General features: G+C 38.1%; 3 protein-coding genes across 4 annotated transcripts; all 3 read right to left on the bottom strand.

The window, feature by feature from the left end:
* Positions 1–2,716: 2,716 nt before the first annotated feature.
* Positions 2,717–8,156, bottom strand: LOC134844698 (G surface protein, allelic form 156-like). Of its 2 annotated transcripts, none has more exons than XM_063861510.1 (4): positions 5,559–8,156; positions 5,030–5,274; positions 4,539–4,797; positions 2,717–3,052 (listed from the first exon to the last, which is right to left on the bottom strand). In XM_063861510.1, the coding sequence occupies exons 1-4, from the start codon at positions 8,068–8,070 to the stop codon at positions 2,751–2,753; spliced, it is 3,318 nt and encodes a 1,105-aa protein (XP_063717580.1). In that variant the 5' UTR covers positions 8,071–8,156; the 3' UTR covers positions 2,717–2,750. The 2 variants fall into 2 exon arrangements, with proteins under 2 accessions (XP_063717580.1, XP_063717579.1); XM_063861509.1 differs by lacking the exon at positions 2,717–3,052 and adding an exon at positions 3,326–4,304.
* Positions 8,157–12,865: 4,709 nt separating this feature from the next.
* On the bottom strand, positions 12,866–17,947 carry LOC134845066 (THO complex subunit 5 homolog A-like). The gene is made up of 4 exons (XM_063861911.1): positions 16,514–17,947; positions 15,872–16,043; positions 14,511–14,744; positions 12,866–13,346 (listed from the first exon to the last, which is right to left on the bottom strand). Exons 1-4 carry the CDS (start codon positions 17,944–17,946, stop codon positions 13,029–13,031), a joined length of 2,157 nt encoding a protein of 718 aa, XP_063717981.1. The 5' UTR covers position 17,947; the 3' UTR covers positions 12,866–13,028.
* A 219-nt stretch (positions 17,948–18,166) lies between these two features.
* On the bottom strand, positions 18,167–26,868 carry LOC134844138 (two pore channel protein 2-like). Its single transcript, XM_063860656.1, has 5 exons — positions 26,216–26,868; positions 24,469–24,977; positions 22,118–22,636; positions 21,539–21,772; positions 18,167–19,361 (listed from the first exon to the last, which is right to left on the bottom strand). Exons 1-5 carry the CDS (start codon positions 26,826–26,828, stop codon positions 18,750–18,752), a joined length of 2,487 nt encoding a protein of 828 aa, XP_063716726.1. The 5' UTR covers positions 26,829–26,868; the 3' UTR covers positions 18,167–18,749.
* Between the last annotated feature and the right edge of the window lie 364 nt (positions 26,869–27,232).

The following is a 27,232-nucleotide window of genomic DNA, read 5'->3' as shown; positions in this document are numbered from 1 at the left end:
TTTCACCAATCGACATTACGAGGCCACACTGTGCACTGGATAGGCGCACAATTTTGTTTCTGTATGTTCCTGGATTCCAAAAACTAATCTTCAAACATGTTCCAAAATGTAAGTGGATTGCACTTACAAAACTTCCGTGGATTCTGCGTACTTATGAGTGTAACGTAAACTTTATCGGCACATTTGTTGTGTCGCGGATTCCGCAACAAGCGAATATAGCTAGTTGTTTTGGATTCCGCAAGCTGTAAGTGGATTCCGAATTTTGTTCAATACTGAACTTACAGTACTGATTAATCAAAATCTAGAGCTGGAATTCTTATCTATAGACTTGTCTTATTCTTTGTTTGTGGACTCCACAAATTGTTTTGGATTCTGCAAAAACGGTTGTTGATTGCGCAAATTTGTCTATTTTTGAAGCAATTTTGAGCGGAACAGTATTTAAGTATTTGTTTGTGGAATCCATAACAGCAAAGGAGATCAAAGAAAAATGGCAATGATGTGAATTCCGCGACAAATCTGATTTTGGCCTGTTGTCGAATCAGCATACAATGCACAGAATGCACAGCTGGGCCTCGTAATGGATTTTTTTTTATACCCTATTGAAGATATCGACTTCCTGAGCTCAAATGTAAAAAAGACTTTTCACCTCCGATGTTTTTTATATAGTCAAGTGGGTTCCGCAATAAAACTGCTCTTATTGATCTTTTTCGATCATGTGTCTCCTTAGAATGTGCCATTGATCTTTTTCGATCATGCGTCTCCTTAGAATGTGCCGATGAATTTGTAAAATGTTAAAGGAGACATTGTACCTGGATTTCAAGGGCTTACACATACATATAGTCCACAGTTTCGTCTCGTAATGATCGATATATGTTAGAGAAACGGGACTGGCTGGGCTTGTCTTTTCGAAAAAGACTTCACATATTAAATCACAACTTCGCGACAACTAATTTCAGCACTAATTTAGGTACTATTTTGGTACTGTTTTACAAAAGCCATTTTCGGCGGACCAAACTTAAAACTTTCAATTGGCGGCTTCAGCGCACATTACAAATAATTTTGAAGGGACAGCGCATGTAAAAATAACGTCATTTTTTGGTCGAAACCGCTCAACACTGTCCCAGAAATGCATTTTTGTTCCGACTTTCGTAACAAAAGTAACGGAATATTTGTGCTCGGGGTGAGTTTTTTTTCTTCAGACAAATTTCGACTTTTTAACTAGCCTTTTTTTTATCAATTTTTACTAACATCATTCGAAAGTTATTGTTGTCCTGAGCTTAATTTTGAAATGATATTTCACCTGTGATCCTTTTTGGTAAAGTTATGAGGGTTTAAAAATTGCCATTTTGGTCATTTCGGCCATTTTGGGACAATTAACACGCGATATATTTCGCGCTATTAACGCGTAAGCGAGGTTTAATCCGTGTTAGAACTCGTTTCAAATTGATTCAAAGAAGATTATATGCAATAATTGGTTTGTTAAAAGGAGCAAAATCTCTCACTCTGTACTTAATATGGCGTGTGGGGGGATGATTTTCATAAAAAATTTCAAATTTTAGAAAAAAAAATTTCATGTTGTTTTATTACATTTTATTTTAGAATGTTATTATTGGTCCATAAACCTTAAACCCTGATACGAGCAGTCTTGTTTACTATGCCATTTGTTGACTAATTTAGCTCCTAGCTAGTCAAAATGCCTGCAAAAAAATTTGGTTTGATAGTGCCAGAGAAAGATACTGAAAATCAAACTTAAGAAGTTTCAAGGTGAGCAATGCAAATTGGTAAACGCTTGCTTGGCAACGTTTACGTTCGACCGAAAATCGTAGCAGGCTTGAGTCGCAGTTGTACCAATTGACCTGGCGGACACTCTTTCTTAGGGATTCAACCCCCTACCGACCCAAAGGGTCCCCCCTTTGTACTATTTTGAATTATCCATATTTGCTGACGGACCCTAAAAATTTTCTAAAGGCGCCTTTGGCGCCAATCTTTACTAATTTAGATGGGGGATCCCGCGCCAAAAAGGCGAGTTTTTGGTCGTAATTTTCCTTAAAGTGCCTTTTTTCAAAAATTTGCCTGTGGCGCAGAAAATTTGGTCAAATTTGTGTCTTTTTAGTTGTTTGGGAGAACTCAGAGATCAATTTAGTTAGTCGATATACATTTTTTCGTGAAAATACAATCGAGAAATTCCTAGATTCACCCCTGACTATGAGCAAAATTAATCACTCTGTACTGCATATGACATGTAAGGTCATGATTTTCACAAAAAAATCTTTTATTTTATTTTTGTACCTTTTATTTAAATGTTACTACTGTTCCATTTACATTCAAAGGCAGTCAGATCATTCAGGGCTTCGCCCTGATACGAGCCTATTTGTGATTTTATTTGCCTCAGTTTTTGTGCTTTGAAGTGGATGCATCATTTTGGTAATGCTTATCTGAATGGTAGTTCTATAGATTCATGCCACCTTACCAAAACTTTGCACACTTCGTTTTTCGTCTGTTGTTGCGAGTCGTATTCAGCAAAAAATTATTCCTCAAATCTGTTTTCCGATACACGGCTGCAAAGGCAATCAATTCCTGACTAGCCATGTTTGGTATTCCAAAATGGTACCTTCAGCTCATCCTATTGGCTTGCTCCTTTTTGTTGCAGTGGTAGTTTATCAAAGAATACCTAACAGACAAATAGAGTTAAAGTTAAATTCATTAAGTAGTTCATATAAATCTCCATTTATCATTTAAGAAAATCCAGCTCATTTTGATGCTGCAGACGATCCAGATGAAGATCCAGCTGTGGATCCCGAGGTAGAACCAGAGGTCGAAATCGATCCAGTCGTCGATGGTCCAATAGTAGTAAGCAGCTTAGCTTCAGCATAACAGCAATTACGGTTGCATCCTAGGTTGTCGTACATTGTGGTAGTAGGGTTGCAAAAGCTAGCGTCTTTGATTTCGTCTAGACATTTAATGGGTTTCTCGTCTGTGAGTCCCTCGCAGTCAGAAGATTCGGTGGTGCTTTTGTCGGATGCCTGGGAAGACTTAGTTGTTTCTCGTGACCCTAAAATTGAACCTTCTTACGATTTGACCATTTTTTTGTTTGATCATGAAGTTGATCAGAATCGGTCCTTAAGAAATGATTAAAGAGTATATGCTACAAGTTCTTGTCCTGCTCGGAGTTTACTTTTGCCTCAAATTCATTTTGCTCATCTATTAGGCTGCTTAACTCATGTTCAAATTTAAATTCCAGGAAAAACTCATGCAGTAAAAATAATTGAATATAAAGGTGTATGAAGCAAATTTATAGTAAATTTCTATACAATTTACAGTTCGCTATTATTAAGTCTAAGGTCTGGTGCTCGCGCCGGATCCTTGTAATCAAGTCGATCCAGAAGCGGTCGAACCAGAAGCTGAAGAGCCAGAAGCTGAAGAGCCAGAAGCTGAAGAGCCAGAAGCTGAAGAGCCAGAAGCCGAAGAGCCAGAAGCTGAAGAGCCAGAAGCTGAAGAGCCAGAAGCTGTCGATCCAGAAGCTGTCGATCCAGAGGCTGTAGAGCCTGTAGAGCCAGAAGCTGTAGAGCCTGTAAAACCAGCAGAAGCCGTAGAACCCGAAGCTGTCGAGCCGGTTGATCCAGAATCTGTCGAGCCGGTTGATCCAGAAGCTGTCGAGCCGGTTGATCCAGAAGCTGTCGAGCCGGTTGATCCAGAAGCTGTCGAGCCGGTTGATACAGAAGCTGTCGATCCGGTTGATCCAGTAGCCGTCGAACCAGAAGCTGTCGAGCCTGTCGATCCAGAAGATAACGATCCAGCTGTCGAACCAGAAGCTATAGATCCTGTTGATCCAGAAGCGGTCGAGCCGGTTGATCCAGAAGCGGTTGAGCCGGTTGATCCAGAAGCGGTCGAGCCGGTTGATCCAGAAGCGGTCGAGCCGGTTGATCCCGAAGCTGTCGAACCAGAAGCCGTCGAACCAGAAGCCGTCGAACCAGAAGCCGTCGAACCAGAAGCCGTCGAGCCAGAAGCCGTCGAGCCAGAAGCAGTCGACCCAGAAGCAGTCGACCCAGAAGCCGTCGACCCAGAAGCCGTCGAACCAGAAGCCGTCGATGCACTGAGTAACTCAATTTCCAAAAAACAACAATGCTTGTTGCACCCTTCAGTATCATACAGTTTATCATTCGGCCTGCAGTTTTCGGACTTGAAATTGATCAAATCCAGACACCGTGCATAACCAGAGTCGTCTTTGGTGTCCTTGCAGTCATTTTCTTCTGGAGATGGAGTCGTCGGTTTCTCGGTAGACCCTCGCGATGACTGAGTTGACCCTAAAATCGAAATTGTACAAACGAAGTAACTGAGCAACAAGTCAGCGACTACAGGAAAGATCAATCAAATATCCCAATAAATAGTCCTATGAATTCTTAGGATTCTGGCTCTTAAGCTCATCCAGACTGAATGACACATACTAGCGTCATAATAAAAAGATCTTTTCTTAGGCCATATATTTGATTTCCGAGCAGGATAAGAATTCTTTGCGTAGGAATAGAAACTTTAATAACCTGTAACGGCCTTGGTGGTCGTCGAGGGTTTCTCCGGATCGGTGTGAATGACGCAGCATGTGAACGAGCACTTCTCGACACAGTCGGCCATCCTGCAGCTACTCCCCGACCTGCATTTCGTCAAACAGTATCCCTCCTTGGCTTTGTCATCTTTGTTGTAGCATCCAGGGTTCACTGGCACCTCCGCTTCCGCCATCAGACAACATGTCAGCTGACAGTTGATGTCACATTGTGCCTCCAGGTAGTTCTCCAGGCACTCCTGGTGGAAGTCAAAAGCATAAAATTAATCAAAGACTCTTAATTCTGACATGGTGCTGACAATTGCTGTTGGCGTTCCATGTAATATTCAATTTGGTTTTTTTTGCACGTCTACTATTGAAGCTTACTCAATGCTCTTCAAATAGATACCTCGAGTTCAGCATTTACTTTTACGGAACTATATCTTGTCAGGATTCTTGTCAGGATTCATGAGTTTCGTGTTTCAAGTTTACCTTATATGGGAGTCCATCAACCAGATTCTTGCACTTCTCGGGTTCCAGGGGTTCTGGAAGCTGGGGAAACTTCTCGTCAGTGGCATAATAGTAGACACAGCAGCTGAACATGCACTTAGGTCGCACGTGGATGTCTTGACAGAGGTCTCCGGTGTCCTTAACGTGAGTTTGAATTACAGCTGCACAGAACTCTTTGCTCTCAGTGTCCGCAACTGTGCACTTCTCGAAAAATCCACCGTCATATGCTAAAGAAAAATCCACCGTTATATGCTAAAGCAATGTTCTATGAAGAACTAAGATAAAGTAACTAAAATGCTTTTAGTTTTCAAATAGTTCATTCCAACTTAATGCCAATTTAAGCCTAAATGCAGACTGCCTAGTGCACTTGTGCAGACTGCCTTTTCTTATTGGGTACAAGTGAACTAAAAATTAGCTTAATATCATTTCAACTCCAATATCCATTTTTAGGTTTAACTAATTGAACGGTCTTACAGGAATTCTTTTGTTTAATGATGAAGTTTTAACTAACGTTTACTAGTGGTGCTTATCGTGGTTGTGGTTGAAGTGGACAATGTAGATCCACCAGTGGTGCTCTGCTTAGAAGTCGGAACCTCCCCGCCTGAGACCACACAACACGAGTACGCGCACTTGGTCTTGAAAGTCCTACTTTTGCACAATCCTTTCGTCAGCTTTATTTGATCACATTTGTGAAACTCGTCTTCTTCATCGCACATAGGTTTGGTAGTCGTTAAAGTTGTGCTTGGTTCATACAAGAGCACGCAACAGGTTAAAGGGCAGTACTTAATGTACCACTGATCGTTCTCGCAGAGACTTTTGGGGTTCGACTTCTGCTTCAAAAGCATACACTTGGTCGCTTGATCTTCTTTGTCAACGCAAATATCGCCCGGAACTTTTGCTGTCGTTGTTCCTTTTGGTTTCGAGTAATCGGCTCCAAGTTCGCAACAAGTTTCACGACAACCGGAGTAGTAAGGCTCATCCTTACAAGTCTGCTTGTCCTTAACCTTATGACATTTACTCAAGCTGTCAGAATAGGTGTTGCAAGGAGCTTCTGAGCTTTTGCTAACCTTGCTTGGCGGCTCGTCAGTGTACGCAGCAACTCCAAACTCACAACAGGTTTTTTTACAGACACTCTTATAAGGATCTTCGTAACATTTTTTCTCCGTAGCAAGTTTTGCACACTTTGAAGCTTGGTCTTCCACATCAGAGCAACCAGTGTTCGGTTTAGAAGTAGCTTTGGAACCACTGCTGGTTCCACTATTGCCATCACCACTGCTTCCTCCCGAAACCGTACAGCAGCTCAATGGGCATCCCTTTTTGTAGACATTTTTCTTGCACAAACTTGCAGTGACCTTGGAACATTTCGACATGGTATCTTCCTTGTTTCTACAGTCAGAGTCAGGCGATTCCGTTTTGCCTTTGTCTCCATCGTCCCCACCTGTGAGTTTACAGCAACTATAAGGACAGCCATTCTTGTACACGTTTTGCTCACACATTTTCTCGGTCACCTTCGAACACTTGGTCATCGTGTCTTCTTTGCCGTTGCAGTTTGAAGATGCTTTGGTACTAGTCACACTGGAAGTGCTAGAAACAGAAGAGACAGTCATGGTTCCTGTCTCGTACATGCAACAAGTGTACGGACAAGCTTCGTCTTTGCACACCTCTTCCTTTTCTTTCTCACTGTAGCGGGCACATCGCATTTTCTTGTCGGTATGCTCGACACAAGGGTGCCCGGGTTGCTCAGTCATGCCTCGGGATTTCGAGAAACCCAATTCGCAACATCGCTTTTTGCAATGTTTACTGAACTGCAAGTATTCGGCACAGTCATCAGCTGATTTGGGTGTCGAACAAACCTTATTTGAATAGATGTTTGTAAGTTCGTCACATGACGGCGCTTCTTCCGTTGTTTCTGTAATTTCACCAATTGAATCTGGGTTTTCGTCTCGGTACTCTTTAATACAGCATGTTTCCTCGCAGTAAATTTGAATTTTCTCCGATGTGCAGTCCAGTTCATCTTGAGAGCAAACACTCTTATCGGTATCATCGTACTTATTTCGGCAATTGGCTTCTGCGATGTTGTCATCAAAACTGGAGAACCTCTTTTTTGGCATAACTTCTAAAGCAACTTCTCGAATTGACTGACTGTACAAACAACATGTCCTCATGCACGCAAAAGTGAAATCCGAGTCTCGGAAACAGTCCTCTGTATTCGGAATCGAAGGGCACTTAGCAAGATCTCGGGTTCCTTCGCAATCGTTGTTCAGTGCCTCCGATAAACTTTTATCTCCTATAGCCAGCGTAGCCTCGTGGGTGTGTCTGCAACATGTCAAAGAACAGAATGGCTCAATGTTGTCGATATCGCTTCCACAGAATCCTTGACCCGCAAGGTCGTGGCAAAACTCATCGCTCTTCAAATCGATTTTCCCGTCGCACGAATGAATCAATTCACACAACCCGCATGTATGGGGGCATAAAGTGGCAAGTTGTCCTGTTGTTTCGCAGAAGTAGTTCGAGTGCAATTGGCAGAATTGAGAATTGATGAAATCAGTGCACTTTGCAGGATGTCTTTTAATAGCGCAAATGAATGAGTTAGTATCGTTGCAATTCGTTTCAGAAATGATCAGTTGATCTTGCTTTGACTTAATGACAGAACACAAATCTTCAGATGTTTCACCAAAAACTGAGTCAAATCCATTCCAAATTGGTAAATTGAAGATTTCAGAGTCAGAATCATCTATTTCCGGATGTACCAACGACAATAATACGTTTTCAGTCAAATCATCCAATTCGGATATAGCCCAAAGCGTCCCCTTAAATCCAGTAGGGTTAAAAGAGTTACAAAAGCCCCACGCCTCGTCAAAGGATCCCTGTCTCGTGAAGTCGTTAAATTTAGTCACACAGAACTCGTTTACTTCGATGAAGTTTTGAGGGCAGCCTTTGTCGTCATCGGAAACTGTTAGAGACGGTAACAAGGCTAGGAAAATTGCTACGCGTAGAATAAACTTCTCGCGCGTAAATCGCATCTTAGCTAAAATCGACAACTTCAGAACAGAAAATCTTAGTTTTCGAAATTCTTGGTTAGTTTACTCGTTAAAAATCCTAATCTGAAGTCGCTTGTGACCTATAAAATTTGAAGAGAGGTAACGAACACAGATCCTATTCTGTCATTTTGACAGGTACCTGTCCATTTAATTTGAACAAAAATTTCAAGAGCCACGAGCGAAAATTTTGAAGTTGAATAATCACAAGAGGAATAGCAAAATCTATATTGCACAAGAATGGGCGGTTATTGTAGGTGTCAAGTTTTTATTAGAACTTCGTAAATTTTTTGGTGCGTTGTGGAGGGATTGATGAATTTCATTATCTCATTTTCTCACTATTTGCAAATAGAGCCTGTTAAAAAAAGGAGCTGATTTTAATCAAATACATTTATCTGAAAATCTAAGCAAATCATATAAAAAACGGAAAATTCAAGTTGCTTTTAGTCGGCGACAGATTTTTTTGTTTTTTTTTTTCACGCCTACTTCTGCCGTTCATTTTTGAGACACGGATGTGCGTGAGCGAAAAATCGTACCACAATTCAAGGTTCGCTACCAAAATCTGCATTTGGAGCAATGATTTATTTCAAATTTTGCACTAAAGTCAGATATAGTTTTTCTTGCAGTAATTTAATTCTTCATTTAAACCATGAGAGCGAGCAGTGAAAAAACATTCTTGCGAAGATATTCCCAACTACTATCAAATTCATTGCTTCAATCACATGAGTTCGCGATTTGAGTTCAAACTGCAGCCTGAAAAAAAACCGAAGCCTATGTACCCCAAAGTTCTAACTCAACGGTTAAGCATACTCGCAATCTGAACGTGTGGAACACCCCCGATTTAATTTTAACAAATATTTTCCGAACAGCTTCCACAGAAATGAGAAGCAGCTAATCAGAGAATTTGCAATACTTCTAATGTCATTAGAAAACTTTGCTAGAACCTGAATATTACAAAAAGAAAAGTTCGCTAGAGCTTGAAGATTACAAAAGAAAAAAAAACAATTTGTTGTATCTTTAATCAGAAAACTTGTTGAAATTATTTTTTCCTATCACTGCAGCAAACTCAAAAACGAGAGTTTCAATTAACTTTGCTTCAGCTAATTGAATTTTTTTGAAATAATTTAGTAACTTAAACAGTTTTTTTTTGCTAAACCAAAACCCGTGCATGATATTTTCTATCTGAGCTATTGAGCTAGTACATTTTTGATTTCCTATCATAGTTATTACTTTCGACCGGTAGCAGGACAACGTACCCTATTCCAATTTTCCCTATTCTGCCATTCTGCCATATATACCAAGTAACCCTATGTCAATCTACCCTACGCCAATATACCATACGCCTAAATTAAGATGAAATGATAACAGCAAAATAGAGATCGCCTCAGACTCGTCAACGTGTTGCTGCTGCAAACTTGCCCACAGAGGGTAGGACTCTATACAAGTATTATAAAAACTTTTTATAGAACTTAGATAGTATAGCGTTAAATGGACCCGGTTAGATTGTCATGGAACCTTTCAACTAATCTCATTTCAGTGCTATGCTTCAGTCTTTGTATGCTTCAGTCTTTGTAAGCGCATTTGTAAGCTAAATAGAAAGTCGTACAATAATAACGCAATCGAAAAAATAAAATTAATTTAAAAAAAAACAGTAGAAAAATACAACCACCCGTGCTATATAAGACTTTAGTATTTACCGAGTGGCCACTATGCCGACAAGAGGTGGGTAGATGCTTATTGAACCGGAAACAAGACAAATGTTCAAAGAAGATATAGTCATGAACAATTTTTGAGTATCAAAACTCAAGCAAGTGATTTTTAAGTTTTAAAATCATGCAACAGAAACTACCTGAGTTTTTAAAAACAAAATCAATCATTTTTGCTTTTAAAGCGACACAAAATAAAGTAAATAAATGAATAAAACTTCAACTGAAATCATGTTAGGCAACTGAAACAAAGGCCTAATCGTGACTTTAAGGAAGAAAAAAAACAAATAGGAAAACCAAAAATAATATACAACGTCAGGGTTAAATGTTTTACAAATTACAGGAGTAAATCAAAAACACTTGCAGCAACAATAAAAAAAACTGATTCCATAAAAAATTTCTCGATGCAGCAAATAAACCGACAAAAAATAAGCAGACAAACGGAAGTCCGATTATTCAATTTTTCCCGGAAAAAAGGGTTTCATACATACTGAAAAAAAAGTCCGGCCGAGACTCTAACTCCAGTTCATGAGTTCAAAAAGCAACTGCGTTATGTCTAGAACGAGCAAGAAGAAGTCAAGAATTTGATAAGGTTCACTAATAAAGCAACAATACAATTTCTTATAGATTTCGCAATTGTTCATAAATTGGAGAAAAAAATTGCTTTAAAAAATAGTCGGAAAATGAATGGACTGGTACTAATGAAGTCTCATTTGTACCAACGTTGCATTTGTACGAAATTTATTCTTTGAATGTCGCGTTTGAACCTAAGTTATCAACCCGAATTTTGACTGGTCAATTTTTGGAGCCAATGAATGGTTAAAGTAATTGTCTATTTTGCTGAGCACTAAAATTGCCTTACTTGCTTAGATGATTGAAAATTTCTGAAAGACTACGGTTTTTTCAGAAGTTTTTGGTTTTAAGTTTTAGAAAGATCAATTTTTATGCTGCTTTTTTTTGCTCTGAAGTGACATTTTTCTTGAAAACAGAGTCAATCAATAATTTATTTTGGCTTATCCTTGGCAATTTACCAGCGGTAAATTAGAATACGGCTGAAAATTATTGAATTTCAAATTTGTAGTAATTTAATGAGTTGTATTCTATGGCACTGGGCTTTTCTACAAATAGCTTATAGTAAAACTTGTTAAAACTGACCTGAAGGAAATATGATTTAACAAGTATTCTCCCGCTCAGTTGGGAATATCTCGAGAGTATCTCACAGAACTTAAGTTTTGTATCACATTTTAGCCCTTTGATAGGTTTTTGGTCGAATTGTTTAAATGTAAAACAAGACACTAAGCAATACGAAAAATGGAGTTCAGCGACCGGTTTTCATTTTTGAGTTTTTTGATTGACCAAGATTTTTAATGCAAGCCAGTGATTTCTCGCCGCTCATTATTACCGTTGTTGAAGTAATTGATTTGGTGTTTTTTAAGTTGATATTAGTTGAATCTGAAAAAATAACTTTTTTGCCTGCTTTTTTAAAATAAATTTAAAAAATCATGATATTTGTCTCAAACATTCTACAGTTTTTGTGGTACACTGAGTTTGCATAATTTTTAGGGACAACTATTTCATCTAGATTGCTGATAATTTCTCTTGAGTCATTTATCTTACAAGTCAAGGTTGTTTTGGTTGTTGGTATTCTCAGAGATCAAAAAATTTCGCTTTAGCCCCAGTCGCTTTAGAACCAAAATTTTTACTAGATACTCGAATTTTTTTTTTAAACTAGTCGATTTATCACCAAAAACTGTTCAATTGGTCAGCGACAGCTAATATAATTATCTCGAAAAGGGGCTGCCGGTAGCGCGCTACGCTCGCAGCGATTACTGGCACTCAAAATTTTTCTTTATCTCGTTTGCAAGGCTGCGGTGTTCACCATTGATTGCAATGCTTAGCAAAATAGACAATTAGTTTAACAATTCATTGGGTCAAAAAGTTGACCAGTCAAAATTCGGGTTGATTAACTAAGGTTCAAACGCGACCATTTTAAAAAACTTTTTTTTGTACAAAGCACGTTGGTACCAAATGAGACTTCATTAGTACCGGGTCAACTAGTTTCCAACTATATTGCAAAGTAAAATTTTTATCCAAGTTTTATACAATTGCGAAATTTGTAAGAAATTGTAATGTTGCTTTATTAGTGAACCTTAACAAATTCTTGACTTCTTCTCGCTTGGCCTAGAAATAACGCGGTTGCTTTCTTACCTCATGATCTGGAGTTCGAGTCTCGGCCGGACCTTTTTTTCAGTATGTATGAAACCCTTTTTTCCGTGAAAACCTTGATATTTAAGTGAAAGATACTTTAAATTTGAGCTATGCTTAGTTTATTTTTCAAAGATAAAAAGTTGTTGACGTTTTAAGCACTGAAACTTCATTTTAATAGTTTTGAGGATAAAACAAACACATCAAAAAATTTTAAATCATAAACTATTCCGGCTGATTTCATGTAACTTTCGATGAAGCCCAATGAAATGACCGAAATACTGATCGGACCTTCCATTATTTTTTCAGATTACTTCAAATTTTCATCAGAAAAATGAATATTTCATAATTTCAACGGTTGGTGATTCCACCAAGATTGCCGAAGTTGTTGTCTCGGGCCGAAATGAAACGAACCGAACGCACTTTTCAAGTCCAAAAAAATTGAGATTTTTCAATCAGTTTTCATTAAAAAGCACTTTTTTAGTATGCAAAATGAACAAATCAATGCTCTTATAGGGCCTTTGAATATCAGCACTTCCAAGACAGCAGTCAGTAGTAGCTTAAAGCCAATACTAATGATCAAAATATGGCCGACCAATGTAACTTTTTCAAAAGAGCCTGTGGCGCCTACATTAACTGAATGCTATGACAACCTGATATTTGAAGACAAGCTGATCAAGTTTGACGATTTGACAGGATGTCGACGTGAACACGGCTATTCGTTTCTGTTCAAATTGCCCCAGTAGTTTTTCGGTTAAATTTAGTTATAGCTACAACTATTCGGCTCTTCTGTGTACTTGAGTAGTCTATGTAGTATTTCATATCTTTCAGTTTTTTCTTACCATCTCTTTGGCAATTCCGCTGAGAAATTTTGAACATTTTTTAAATTCGGGAAAAGAACTAGGAGACAAAAATGGAACAATTTATCAACAAAAAATCATGAGAGCCATTAAATAAGTTTCTGATCGTTTGTTAAGTGCAAGGTAGCCAACAATTAACAAATTCAGCTTGTAAATCAGTTTCTTCCAAGTTTCAGTTAAACAGGAACAGGCCTGTGTTCGGTTTGTATGTGAAGGGTCTGGCCCTGTTACGACCTTTGAACTGTCTCGGGTAAACTCTCTCGCTCGTTCTTCCCGAATCGGTCATGACCTCGAAGCAGCACATGAGGTGGTACAACTGGACGGTTAGCAAGTCACTCTTGTGTTCTTTGGGACATACTTGGAGTGCTTTGATGTTGGCCTCTTCTTCCAGTTGGCGCAAGAGGGCGGCCCAATTTGTGAGGAGGTCTGACTGCACGGGTGAGAATCGAAGGTTGAACACAGGGCATGAGCTGGGATAGTTCTGCATCACCTAAATACATAATCAGATATTTCTTAATGCGATTTTCTGATCAAAACCTTCAAAGATTAATTTTTGACCTGATAATTTTCAAACTTTGCCTGCTGCTTATTTTTTAAAAGAAAAATAAGGTATTTATAATATTTCGGGAGAGCTCGGAAAACAAGTTTTATCAGTTTGCACAACGCAGCCTGTAGCCGGTTACTGTGCAAGTAGCACAGAATGTTCCGACAATTTTTTTTTAATAGTTTCCTCAAATTAGTGTCATTTTTAGTAGGCGGTTTATTTCGAGAACTATACGATCGCAAAGAAAATAAGTAAATTAGGCATAATCGGCCACATTTATCTCTAAAAAATAAAAAGAGAAAAAAAATTCTAACTTGGCACAATAAACTTTTTTTACCAAGCAAGCGCTAAATGAAACATCCAAAACTAGTATTCTTTATAGTAAAATCAAATCTTCTATCATAAAACTTTTTAAAAACAGTAAATTTCTATATAACGCTCGTTACTCGATCGCAATTAGACCAAAAATCAAAAATGTCAAACTGGTTTTTCTCAACTGAGAAAATTTTTTCAAAACTTTTAAATGTCGTTCGAAACACGACTAAAAAGGCTTTATTATGATATTTTACTCGCCCTATTCCGATGATTACTTGTGGTACCCGATTTTGCGAGGAAAACAAAAAAAACTCAAAACCCGAATACGAAATTCCTCCACATTTTTCAAATGGTCGGAGCAATATGCGTGACTTAACGCGGTAACATTCAAATCAGCATGCCATTGAAAATACAAAACAGTTCGTTATATTGAGATCGTGACTTCGTGGACTGGGTACAACGACTATATTTTAAGAGGATGTCTGTCAAATATCCGAAATTTCATCTATTGTTAGAGCCATAATGCGAAACAAACATGCAATCAAGTATCTTCAATGTTTCAAAGATGACCTTGAATTGGGAGTGACTATAATGCTTTAACTATATAGACAGATCAACGGCATCAGAATTGTGGTATCGAAAGCAAATAAATTTGAAGCTCTATTCAAGTTGAGTTTCTCTATGCCTACTTTGATTGCAACAGATTTTTTTGAAATTCAGAATATTTTTATTCTATCTAACTGTTCTATGTCCTTTTACCTCGTTCTTTTGAAGCAGATTCTATTTTTAGCTAACCTCAATATAAGCGTGGAGCTGTTCTTTGCTCTGGAAGTTCTTAACCAGCACTGCGAAGAAATGCATGGCGTTCTCTCTGGCCTCTGAGAAAGCAGACGGGTCAATCTTTAGCCCACTTCTGTACTCCTCACTGGAGATGGGCTGGAACTTCAGAATGCTGGTGGACAGTTTAGTAGGGTAGAATTCCAGACACAGAGGCGGCAGAGGAACTGTTTTCTTCTCCAGACTGCCGACCTTAAAAGGAAGCACTGTTTCTAAGCATGAAATCATAGCGCATAAGCAGTGGAAAAAAAAACGGATTATGCTGCCTTGCCCGAGCTACCAACGGGTTATAAGGTCAAAACACTAGCTGTTCCATTCGAAACAAAAAACAGCAACCCCTTATTAACAAACACATACAATAAAATCCCCTTGATCAGAACTACCACTTGATGGTCATCAAATCAAAATATGTCATCAAATCAACGATTTTCACACAATATCAAAACTACCTACGCTACTCAAAGAGAAACAAAAACAACAATAGCCGGTTGCTCTGCAAGCATCACAGAATGTTCCGACAACATTCATGAAAAAACTACAAAGTGTTTTTTTTCTTCGATTTAGTGCCGTTTTTGGGCGTGGTGTGATGGAAAACAATACAAACTCGTCGAAAGATAGGCATAACCAACAACAATTATCTTAAAAAATGAGCAACATGCAAAAAAAACAACAATTATCTTAAAAAATGAATAACATTCCAAAAAAAATATTTTTTGCACAATATTTCTTTTTTAAAACCTGGTTGTCAAAACCACCTAACAAAACCTGCTTTCCTTTTAGATAAATCAAATTTTCATAGCCTGAACTTCATATAATGAATGCTACTCGATCGCGTTACTCGCTCGAAATTAGACTGTTTTGAAACTTGAAAAATTTTAAAGCGGTTCGAATGACGACTAAAAGGGCTTTTATATGATAAATCAGTTGACTAAATCCGACAATTATTTGTGGTACCTAACTTCGCGTGGAAAAAATTAAAACACATCCGAATACAAAGTTCCTCCCCTTTATAAATCGTCGCAACAAAAATGAACGTATATGAGGACTGAGATGTGAAAAAGTAATGAGGAGAAATGAAAGTGAGGTTAAAGATTCGAGGGTCTAACTTCTTGTGGTAATACATTATATAGAAATTGTCTATGACTATGGCAGAGATGAAATCCTTAAAGCTGCTGTCGTTCTTTGGCTACAAAACGGCCAAGTTGTACCATGGATCGTGGGTCCGAGAAAAATTAAATCATTTATCTGGGTGTTTTCTTGATTGCCATGAAACCCTTGATTGTGATTGCATAAAAACAGCTTGAAAAGTGAGTGCTTACCTGTCTGGCCAGTTCTATCCTGCTCCTCACTCTCTCTTGCACCATGGAGACAGTCTGGCCGAGAGAGTGAGCAGCCACACTGTCCTCCCACTTGACAGCATCTCCCGCACGCAGGGTCTTGAAGTCCACTCCACATATACGCTGCACCCAGTGGTACGCGAACCCAGTCTGTCTACAACCCAACAACACCAACCACTCAAAATCAACTCGAATAGAATAGACAACAGACAGTTGGTAAAGAATCAATGGAAACAGAAAGATCTTGAGAAAATCTTAGTAAAAAATATATGGCCTATCATCACGGCCTATCTAAAAAAATCATCACGACCTATAAAGGTCTGAACTATGTTCATCGACTCTTAAACAACATCTAAACTATTTTTTAGAGAAATTATATATATACAAATATATACAGCATGAACAGTACAACATCACCAATGACCACGCAAATAGCTATTCAGCTTATCGAGCAGTAACCCTTAAAAACTGTAGACAGTCGTTGCGTTTCTTAAAAGCCGATATGCAATCCCAGCAACCTAAGCTTAAAAGCACTCTTCAGAGGCAAGCGTTAATTCTTCAAAATAAAAAATCAGACCGGTTTTATATCCTAGCAGGCATCTGACATTAACGTTCTTGTCTTACCTTGTCAGTTTCGAGAACGAGGTGACTCCGTATTTTTCGAACATGAAATAATTCGATGGATTAGGAGTATCGGCTCCCTCGTCCTTCGGAAACAAATTGGTCAAGACAGTCGTCAGCGAATTAGCAGGCGAGGTCTTCAATCTCGGTTTGACCACCACCAAATTAAGACACACCAGAAACGAAAAGACCATTTCTATTTTCTCCAACCTGTCTTTCACACCTACTTCAATAGAAACCATCATCGGGTGCTCCTTCAACAATTTTCCCGTTTTGTTCACGATTGCCGCTGGTGTTTCCACGACGTCACTACTAGTTCCCGCTTCAACTCCTTTGCTTGCAACTCCGCGTGAGCTACGACTGTCCTCGGACTGCTGTTCGGAAGCTCCGTTCGCATCATCTTTATCGTCTTCATCGGATAGAAGGACGGACGGATCAACGCTACTCTCGCTTTCCGGTGGGTTCCCAAGTACTTTAACAGTGACCATCGAATCATCACCGAATGCTTCCGCATACGCCGTAGCTTGGCAATAGAGAACAAACAACGGAGTTGGGAGGTGTTTCACTCGATCGTGAATCTCACTGAAAAAAGTTTCGACTCCCAGAGCTTCCTCGAGAGGTTTTGTCGCTTTGATTACCTCATCAACATTTGGCAGAAGCTTATGCAGCGTCCGTTTTTTCTGTTCAATAACGGCTTTTACCTTTGCTCTTTCACGCACAGATTCTTTAAATTCTCCACCCAACCGCTTCCTCTCAGATAATTCGAACTGTAATTGAGCTAACTTCAGTAAATAAGGATCATCTCCCACTTTTTCAGCGTCGTAAATTTCTGCGTCCGCGTTTGATTTCAACTCTTCAATCGAAACCAAATCAATTTCCTCGTCCTTTGATTTGAAATTGAGACACTTTTGAATCTCTTTTTTGAGATGCGAAATCTCGTATTGCACATTCATAAGTTGCAAATATTTTGCGTCCACTTTTTCCTTAGCAGCTGATGATTTTTCTCGCAGTAACTTACACCTTATTTGACCATATCTGTTCAATCTACGCATCAGAGTAACCAAAACACATGCTTCTGATTTCAGTTGGACCATTTGGTTTTTATCAGCTTCATTAACTACGTCTTTGCTTTTCAGTTTTGCCATTTCGTTAACCACTGATTTCAACTTCAGAGTTATTTCAGAAGAATCAGCGATGTCTTGGTCCGAAGAACGACTCAAAACATACTCGTTTTCGTCAAATTTCAGAGCTTTCGATACTTCCATCTTTTCTGCTTCTTCACTATTAGAAGTGTCCATTTTCTTCTCTGGCGACACTGGCTCTACGGCAGTTGGTTCGGATGATGAAACTGCTTCCTCCTTGATGCTCTTTTTGGCTGGCGAAGCATCGACTGCAGTGGCTGATGAATCTGAACGGCGAGTCCTCTTGGCTGGCATAACTTCTGAAACAGAATACCATGACGCGATCAATTTTAATTAAATTTTCAATGCTTACTTTTCACTGTTCGTGTCGCTGAGGTGTCTGTATTTTGAATGAAGGTTTCAATTTCTGTTTCTGCCATTAAATTTATCCTTGTATTCGAAACTGGAAACAAGAGCCTTTGGCTGCAATCGAGCATCATAACTGCTGAGCAAATCTTGTCTAGTCTGCGAGTAATGAAAAAAAAATCATGTGGGAGCAAAAATGAACTCGAGCAAGGATTAATAATTTCTAATCTAAGAGTAAAATATTATTGAAAAGATGGCCGACTTGCCTTTAGTAAAAATTTCTAGCTACATTTAGATTTGACTTTGTTAGCACCTTAAATTGAGTTTGCCATAAGTTTTAATACTTTGAAATGATCCTCAAATGACCTCAAGGTGTTCAGTTTGATTCTCAACTAAAATAAATCTGGACCGTATTTACAGATAAAAGCTATCAATAAATAATAAATCAGATAATACAGAAAAGAGTTTATTCTCCTGTTACTGCATGATAATCGAATAATGCCAATTGACAACCAGTGAAAAAACCCGATCTAAGACATTTAAAGGCACGCTAAAAGGTACCCTATATATTTTTGAAAACCCTTCAAAAGCCATCTATAATCATTGGGAGCCAATTTGACTTCCATTCGAAAGCGATGTAGTAGTTGATCCACACTTGGCTCAAGTCACACAATTCCGATAAAACGCTAAAAAAAATTCTGAACAGAATACACTCCAATAGATATGTAGAACTATGACACTTTTTGACATCATCAGAGAAATTCTGAAGTCGAAGTGCTGACACTGGCTTGGCCGGGTAAAGTCAGGTAGAAATTGGACGTCGGCAAACGGGGTCGCCCATGGTCCTCAGGAGGTGGAGGCGGTTGCTCCAGGCACTGAAAATCCTTCCCTTTATGAGCTCTCAGCTGGGCATTGACCTCTTCCAAAGTCGGTTCCTCGAGCTCGCCCGACTCTCGGTACAAGTCGTAGAGCGTCTCGTATTTATTCGTCCTCGCGTAGTCGGCATACATTCGCTGGGCGACTGGACTCAGTTGGTTGATCATTTCGGGAGGTATAACGGAGTGACGCCTAAGCTCCTGCTGTCGCGTATCTTCCGTGTGTTCTTTCTGACTTAGTTTTAGACGGAATAACATACTGTCAATAGTTAGAGCTGTGAGCGTGTTGAACAGAATAACATTACTTATTAGCCACCAGAATATGAAGTAGACTTTGGCGTAGTTCGTTCCACTATAGCGACTGAATGCATCCAAAAAGACGTTCCAGTTATTCACAATCATGACATCCCACAGTACTACACACGCCGCGTAGAAGTCGTTAAAATTGTTCGCCCAATACTGAAGCTGTTCGTACGTTCCACAAGGAGGCTGAAATGACAGTACTTGATATTAACTCAGAGGCAAAGCGGAGGTTCGCACCATTTGCGATACAACAAAATATTGCATGGCAAGTTAACTTTAAAAAAACGAGAAGCACTAAAACAAAAAAATGGCTTGAAAAAACGTAAGTAACTACATCTAACAAAACTTACATATGTGGCCTCGAATGAAGTTCATTTTGAGGAGAACATGTCAAGAAAGAATAAAAACCATTGTAAAACATAGGCGAAGCGGAGATTCGCATCACTTGCGATACAACACAAACATACGGAGAAAAAATGCCTCGATGAAAGTTCATTCTAGGCAAACATTCCAAGAACATTTGAACATTAAATTAGCAACGGAACAGAACTTACGAAGCGGACATAACGCCGACAATTTTCGAGCAGGCAAAAGTTGAGGCCAAGTAAGAACAAATCTGGAAGTTATTGAGGTTCAATAATACCGAAAGAAAGAAAAGCAAGTGAGATTTGTTAAGAAAATTATTAACATGAAAAAAATAGTTCCTGATTACGAGACACTTGCTTTTGCAAGTATAATGATCAATGTAACAAAAAATAAAACTCAATCAACATCACGTGGGTAGACACCAGCTCAGCCAATAAAAAATGTTGTCTGGTTATTAACTTGTTTAACAGAATCACTTGGTATCCTGGTTCACAAGGAATTCAAATTTTCAAGCGTCTGCGGTACTTTTAGTCGAAGGTAACGAATACGCCTGGGACGGCAAAGATTCTGGATTCTGCAATTGCGATTTATGTTTTAATTTACTCGTGCAATTTGTAATTCTACTAACCTTGACTTCGTATTTTCTCCTTTGCTTAAAATTTTTTTCGGTTTAAATGATTTTGGCTGATATTTTATCGGCTCACAAACCTAAATTTGGGTACCATAAATTGTTTGCTTTTCTCCGGATCGTACAAAACGTGAAAATCTCAGAATAGAATTTATAGTTCAAATTTTTCCATGACATTTTTTTTGCTCAAACGCTTTCAAATATATTTCTGGATGTGTTTTCCGCAAATAGAACACCATTCCAGACAAAACTTTGAAAAGTTTTTACTAGTGGTTTTTTCGATACTTTTCCCTATTTTTAGACTTAGTTGCTTCCTTTTCTGTCTGCTAGCTTGCAATGCTATGTGTAGTGTCGCATGTGATGCGAAGCTCTGCTTCGCCTGAGTAGATCTAACTTTTCTCGGCTTAATCACATTTTGTCAAACTTTTCTGACTTAGCCATCTCTTAGAATATAATTATGCATAATTAATTTTGTGAAAAGACGAGGGTTGAGAAGACAAGGGCTTGGGTTTCAAGTGTTTTTTTTTGCTAACTGGTAACTTTCTGCTATGTCTGTCTGCTCATTTTATCGTCCTAATTCTGAATGCAGGGTTTCTCGAAAGGCTAGCTTTTATAGCCTTTTTTACATTCCTGAAGGCGCATGAAATTCAGTATAGCAAATTGAAAAACTTTAGCACTTATCTTCAACTTTAGCTGGGCCCTTGATTGTCTTCCATCGATACATTCCAAAAATTCTGCTTCAACTAGCTTTCTTCAACGTTTTTCATTTTCTCTTCGACTAACGTTTAGAAAAAAAATGAAAAACGTTGAAAAAAGCTAGGTGAAACATAATTTTTTGTATGTATCGATAGAACACAACCAAGGGCCCAGCTAGAGCTGAAGATAAAAGCTAAAAGTTTTTTGAATTTGTTATACTGACGCTAGAACAAAGACATAAGAAATAAGCCAATATAATTAAAGCCGACCTACCGCATCGCCAAAAATCTAACAAAATCTTTTGAATCCGATAAAATTTAATAACTAAACTGACCAAAAGGGAACACAAACAACAGGCCGACATTTTTTTCAAGCTGAAAACTTTCATTTTGCCGAAGGACTGATTATGGCCGGATTAGAATCCAGTACCTTCTTAGTACCAGGCATGGACGTTACCTCTGATCCAAAGGTGCAAAAAGGGACACTCAATTTGAATTTATTCTAAATCCAGCCAGCGATCAACTGATTAAGTTCATCTGTGAATCAAGTTGTTACCAAGAAAAAATCTATGGTCCGATATTTATTAACGGCTGCTAATCGAAGCTCAAAACTCAGTTGAGGCAGAACCAAAGTTTCTCTCGAAAACAGTTCTAATGCCCTTCACATTGCATACCTCTACTCTTGGAAACGTCAGGTTGATCAACTGAAACTCCTCTGCAAACTTCTCTCCCCCTATTTCGTCCTGGAAGAGTATCATGCCCATGACTGCGAACACATAGTATGCACTGGCCATGATAGCCGCGAAGGGGATGAGGTTAGTGAAGAGATCGTAGAGAGTCTCGATCACCACACGCACCTGTTTCACGTGGAACATGTTCAAGGCGAACTTGAAGAGAACAGCCACAGTCTGCAACAAAACAATTATAATAGCAAATTACTTCACAAAGATTTGTCGCTTTTACAAATATTACCAAATTTCGCCACCGAAAACAATCGTGATGTGTTCCAGGTAGATCGCGGTTCAGATTTATATGCGTCATAATTCCAAGTTGCGAAGAACACTTTAGTCAAGGTACCTTGTCATGTGAACTAAATTTTACCGTTCTCGCAGTTCAAATAACAACCACAATGATATATTCACTTTCTGAGAGGCACAGAAACATTTGAATGCATTGATGATGACTTTTGAGGTACAGAAAAAAAACACTTAAGGTCAGACAACTTAGTAGCCCCATGACATAGCTCCACTAACCCTCAGTTTGTCCGGAAAGTTGATGTGCCAGTCGTCTCGAATTGCCTCCACAAAAGCGCCGACGACAAAACCACTGATGGCAACAGTTGACAGTATATCAAACACTCGGTTCGGACTCTCCATGAACCTTTTGGCTCCAAATGCCCAAACTAGAAGTCCAGAATAGGCGATACAAATGAACGTCAGAGTTACATTAATGGACAAAATAGGAGCTCGCATTTTTGCGGTCACATCTCCGGTGGTGTTATTGGTGAAAATTGCTGCGGATAAAGTTAGGAAGAAGAAAAACACAAATGATATGACCTGTCCTATTATTACACCAGTGTTGTTGATCATGAGGACTTGGACTTTCAGAGCCAATGGAAACTTTATCTGCGTCTCGGCTATGTGACTCTTCGGCTTGAATGGCTTAGGAGCTTCCAGGTGCGTTTTTAGAAGTTTCAAGAAGTCCTCATAAGTGTACCAATGGTTTGTGTCCTTTTTAAGCGCTTTCAGCGCGTTCATTTTTCTTCGTGTATCCTAAAAAAGCAATAGATCTATCTATCGATTTAAAAAAACAACATTCAAAACACCGAAGAAAGACATAATTGTTGTTGAATTCGTTTAACTTGGCAATTTATTGCTGTCAAACTCCTGCGCCATTAGTGAATTTTATTCGGGTGTTGTTCAAAGCAAAATCAGATATCGAAAACAACTGTCAGATGGTTTCGAATATTCCGAGATATGATTAAAAAATATACCATTAAGAATGTCCAGTTAAAATCATCCCAACCAAAATCAACTCAAATTAAAAAAATATGAAGAACTTTTATTGGTAGTTTTTATGAACACTAGCGTGTAACGCACCTACAGTGCTTCAAGCAGATTAATAAACGTGAAACATATATGAAAAAACAACGAAATTAATGCAACTGTAATAATAAAACTTGTTTCAAAAATTGAACGAAAAAAAGGTTTCAAATAAGGTTCTTTTCAAGTTAAAATAGTCAAATCTACAAAACTACTGGCTTACAGATCTTCGTATTCGAAACGCAGAAACAAAACCCTAAAATGGCTGTTTGTGTAAAGCTGGACTTTCCATAATAAACAAATCCATTGGCACCATCAATTAATTTATAAATGACACTCTTGTTTACCTTAGTTCTTACTTTTCATTAGCCCGTACATATATCATTTGGCGCCATCAATAGATATATCTAGCGTGATTGATTTAAGACAACGTACTTTTTCTTAAATCAATAAAAATTTTTGAAATATGAAAAAAACGACAATTTTGAGAAAACTTACAAAAATTGTGCGAAAATATTAGAATGCCGGCCATATCTTCAACTGCTGATAATAAATTGACTTCGCCACACCAATGCGTCGACAATTTCAAATTTTGCTAGAATTTCGAATACTGTTTTTGATTGGCGCTTTTTCCGTAAAATTATCCCATCAATGCGTAACCTTTTATTCCGCTGTGAATTCGGAAGATTAAGGTCCATTTTTTGAAACTAGAAGTAATTCACAATTTTCGTGACTTTTATTCTTTTGCTGTTCGATAGTGGAGTTTTCTTTTATTTACACAGAAGCGAAGTTGCACTTCGTATACGCAAGGAAAAATATGACCGACAACGCTACTGAGAAAAACTGAATGAGTAAAACTTTGAGTCTACATAATTTCTTAAGTGAAGCACGCCAAATATGAGTCTACATAATAGCTAAGTGACGCATTAGCAGTACGTCAATTTGACAAAAAGAAAATTACAACTAACATGCCTCAATTTATAGAGCGGATGCATTTTAACTAGTATACGAAAAAGTTCATTAAAAACATCCAACACTGCCCAGGTTCGAACCCTCTTATTTTGTTGCGGGTCTCCTTCCCTACCTCTACGCTACATATCCATGATACCTTGAAGCTAAACAGCTATTTGTAATTTAATAGTATGTGTTCATATCCTTACCATTGGCTGTACCTAATAGATTGTTATTGATCTTATGGACATACTGCTATAAAAGAATACTTTCAAAATGAACACTAATATTTGCGACTTAGATTATTAAAAAAAGAGAGTTCATACTATCCACATGCTTTGCTTGTGTAAACAGAGGAAATGAAGCGAAATAAAAAAAGTAATCAAAAGTAAACTTTTCCTGAAAAAAAAAATCAAAAAATCATCAAGACCTTTTGAACTGAAAGTCACTTCGTTCGTATACACTTAAAAATCAATCTGACATTTTTTTCATACAATTTTCTAAACAATTGGTGTGATTCGGAACAATCCATGCTACCTGCACAGCAACTTAATGTTCCAATTTCTATCGAAACTTCAGTCTGTTTCAAACTAAATTTCAGTTATACTCACCCTTATTTGGCAGCTTCGAATGCAGTTCTCTATTTTTGTCGTATGTACTTTCACATTCGAATATTCGCCTTCTTGTGGGCTTTGATCTTCAGAGACAGTTCCGCTGACGGAATTGACCGAGAAGTTGGACACATTCGACTCCAACTGCTGCAGACAACTAAACGAGGCTCTGAAAGCCACTCTACGTCTGAGAAGAGAACTAGCCACACTATTTCGGAAGAAAGTTGTGAAGTGAGTGTAAAGAATAGAGATGAGAATATTTGTAAAAATGACTGAAATGAGGAGGTAAAAGATAAAAAACAAAGCATACAGTCGGTTCTGCGAGAAGCCTGGCATCATTACGGTAGGATTATTGGCAGTTGTCGTGAGGATGAGCAAGTTTTCGATGGCCGTCACGAAAGAAGGGAAGATTGCGCTCTGCTCTGTAACTGCATTGTCATTTTCTCCATTTTCAGCGAATATTATCAGCGCCATAATTGTGAATGCAATTAGAGTGACAACTAACATTACTAAACAAAAAAATTAAAATGACACTTTTGAATATCAAGAGAGGCAAAGCAGAGCATCATCCTTATTTCAATTTTAAACAAATCCTTTTATTGAAATTGGCAAAGAAACAGTTACAGTTTTCAAATCAAACAACCAACAGACTGAAAAATTTTCAATAAAAGAAAAATTTTCATTTTGAATGAAACATTTTCAAGAACAGCCTTTTAAAAAAAACAATTATATGCTGGACACTTTCTTTGATAAAACAAATTCAGTTAGAAAACTGAATAAATCGGTTTTTATTCTGCTGCAAAATCTAAAAACTCACACCTTTCTTTTAAACTCTTTTAAACACACACACTTTTTAAATTAAAACTTTTTTCTGCGCCATTTGCACTACTTTACCAGAGAACGGAAGTTGCCTTCCATTCGGCAAACGGACTTGAATTGGCCTTGAAAAGTCAACCCACAAAAAAAGAAACTTTACTGAAAATAAACTTCTCCCGAAAAAAAAACGCGTCACCTAAAAGGAAGCCGCACAAGAAATTTGGGAGTTTGAAGTAGGCGTGCATCAAGGATCCGCACTTAGACCATTGTTATTTATAATACCAATGGAAGAGGCTACGAGAAACTGTCGTTCCAAGAGAAAATAACCACGCGCTAAAATTTTCACCGGGAAAAAACCAGCCGGAAGGCCTAAAAAACGCTGGATCGATCAAATTTAGGTCACTAAGCCGATAAAATATGAACCAAAATCAATTAGACATAATAAAGTTTTTAAACGAAAAAAAAACAAAAGGAACTGCTATCAGCACAAGTAAATCAGAACATTCAAGCAACTACAAGGTGAAAAGCGCACAGCAAAAAAAACAATTATACGATATGGCAACTAGGCCGACAAAACTTAAGCAGACAATTATTAAGCCGACAATTTTTTTCTAAACGGAACATTTCCCATTAAAAAAAACAGGTATTGTCAGTTTCAAACCCAGGACCATTGCCGTCCTAAGCGTATCTGTTACATCCAGGCCAAATGTGCCGGAGTAACAAAAAAACTTGAATTCAATGCGAACGTTCAAATTTACCATTTCTATTTTTGACCATACTGTTAACAAAGTTAATTACGGGAAAAAAAAGTCTTGTAGCCGATTGCAAAACCCTTGCTTATCGCAAGGGTAATTAACACTTATTAGATTTGACATGTTTGCATTTCGATGACTGAACGTTTCTGATTGATTAACAGGAGCTAATAACTTACGCAAAACAGTTACCAGTTCCTGCACTGAGCTGATAAGTCCTTTGATCATTTTCTTTATCAAAGTCGATCTACGGACTAAATAGAAGGGCCTTAGCATTTTTCGATACATCAGATTATAATTTGGCGTTAACCCATTTACAAGTATTTCTATGAAAGAAAAACATGCGAATAGCAAATGAAAAAGAAGCCAATATTTTCGTCGCTCGGATCCAGACCGTTCGATGTAATATTCGATTCCCATGTCAAGCGATAGAAGCAGCAGCAAAACTATCTCTATTGCTGCAGCTAATTTCTGAGGTAACTGGTAAACATAAGAATTTTCGTCTTTTAAAGTCGGGTCACTAGTGACAGAAATGCTAGACGGTTCCTCCGCGAAAATCATCAAAAGTAAAATAAAAATTAGAAGATTGATGAAATACTGCACAAAACGCTTTTTATAGAACCGATAGTATGTTAGAGCAGCAAGGCTTAGATTGTGCTGAATAGAACGAAAATTGAGCCCATCCTCAAGAAGAACGACAGCTTGTTGCTCTAATTCCCTGTCTTCTTTATATTCTAAATTTCTCCAATTGCTCAGCAAGCTCTGAATTTTAACGCGTATAAAGGTCACCATGAAGCTTCTGAAAAATTCCTCATTTCCAACCGCAAAACTAAAAAAAATATATTAGGTTCCTTTTGGAACCAGTTTAAAACAAGTATTTATAACCAATTTTATCATTGATAAATTAACTCTGTATAATTCCTAGAACTAACCAATCATGATCCATAATAAATGATTATGTCCTGAATTGAATTTAATTAACATCTGAATTCATTTTGCTAGGATGAGAAGCTAGGAGTTGGAGGAAAGGGTTGATCCATCTTCGATGGAGATGATGATTTTTATCTACTGAACAAAAACAATAATAATTCAATAAGTAGTAGTAGCCCTGATTTTAGGAGTGACCTCGTGGTCTGGGGATACTGAGACCCAGCCATGAGCTCACTATTTCTATAGCGTATGATTTACATTCGATG

This window comes from Symsagittifera roscoffensis, chromosome 4, assembly GCF_963678635.1.
Source record: "Symsagittifera roscoffensis chromosome 4, txSymRosc1.1, whole genome shotgun sequence".
Taxonomy (NCBI): Eukaryota; Metazoa; Xenacoelomorpha; order Acoela; family Convolutidae; genus Symsagittifera; species Symsagittifera roscoffensis.
This window is presented reverse-complemented; position numbering and strand designations above follow the sequence as displayed.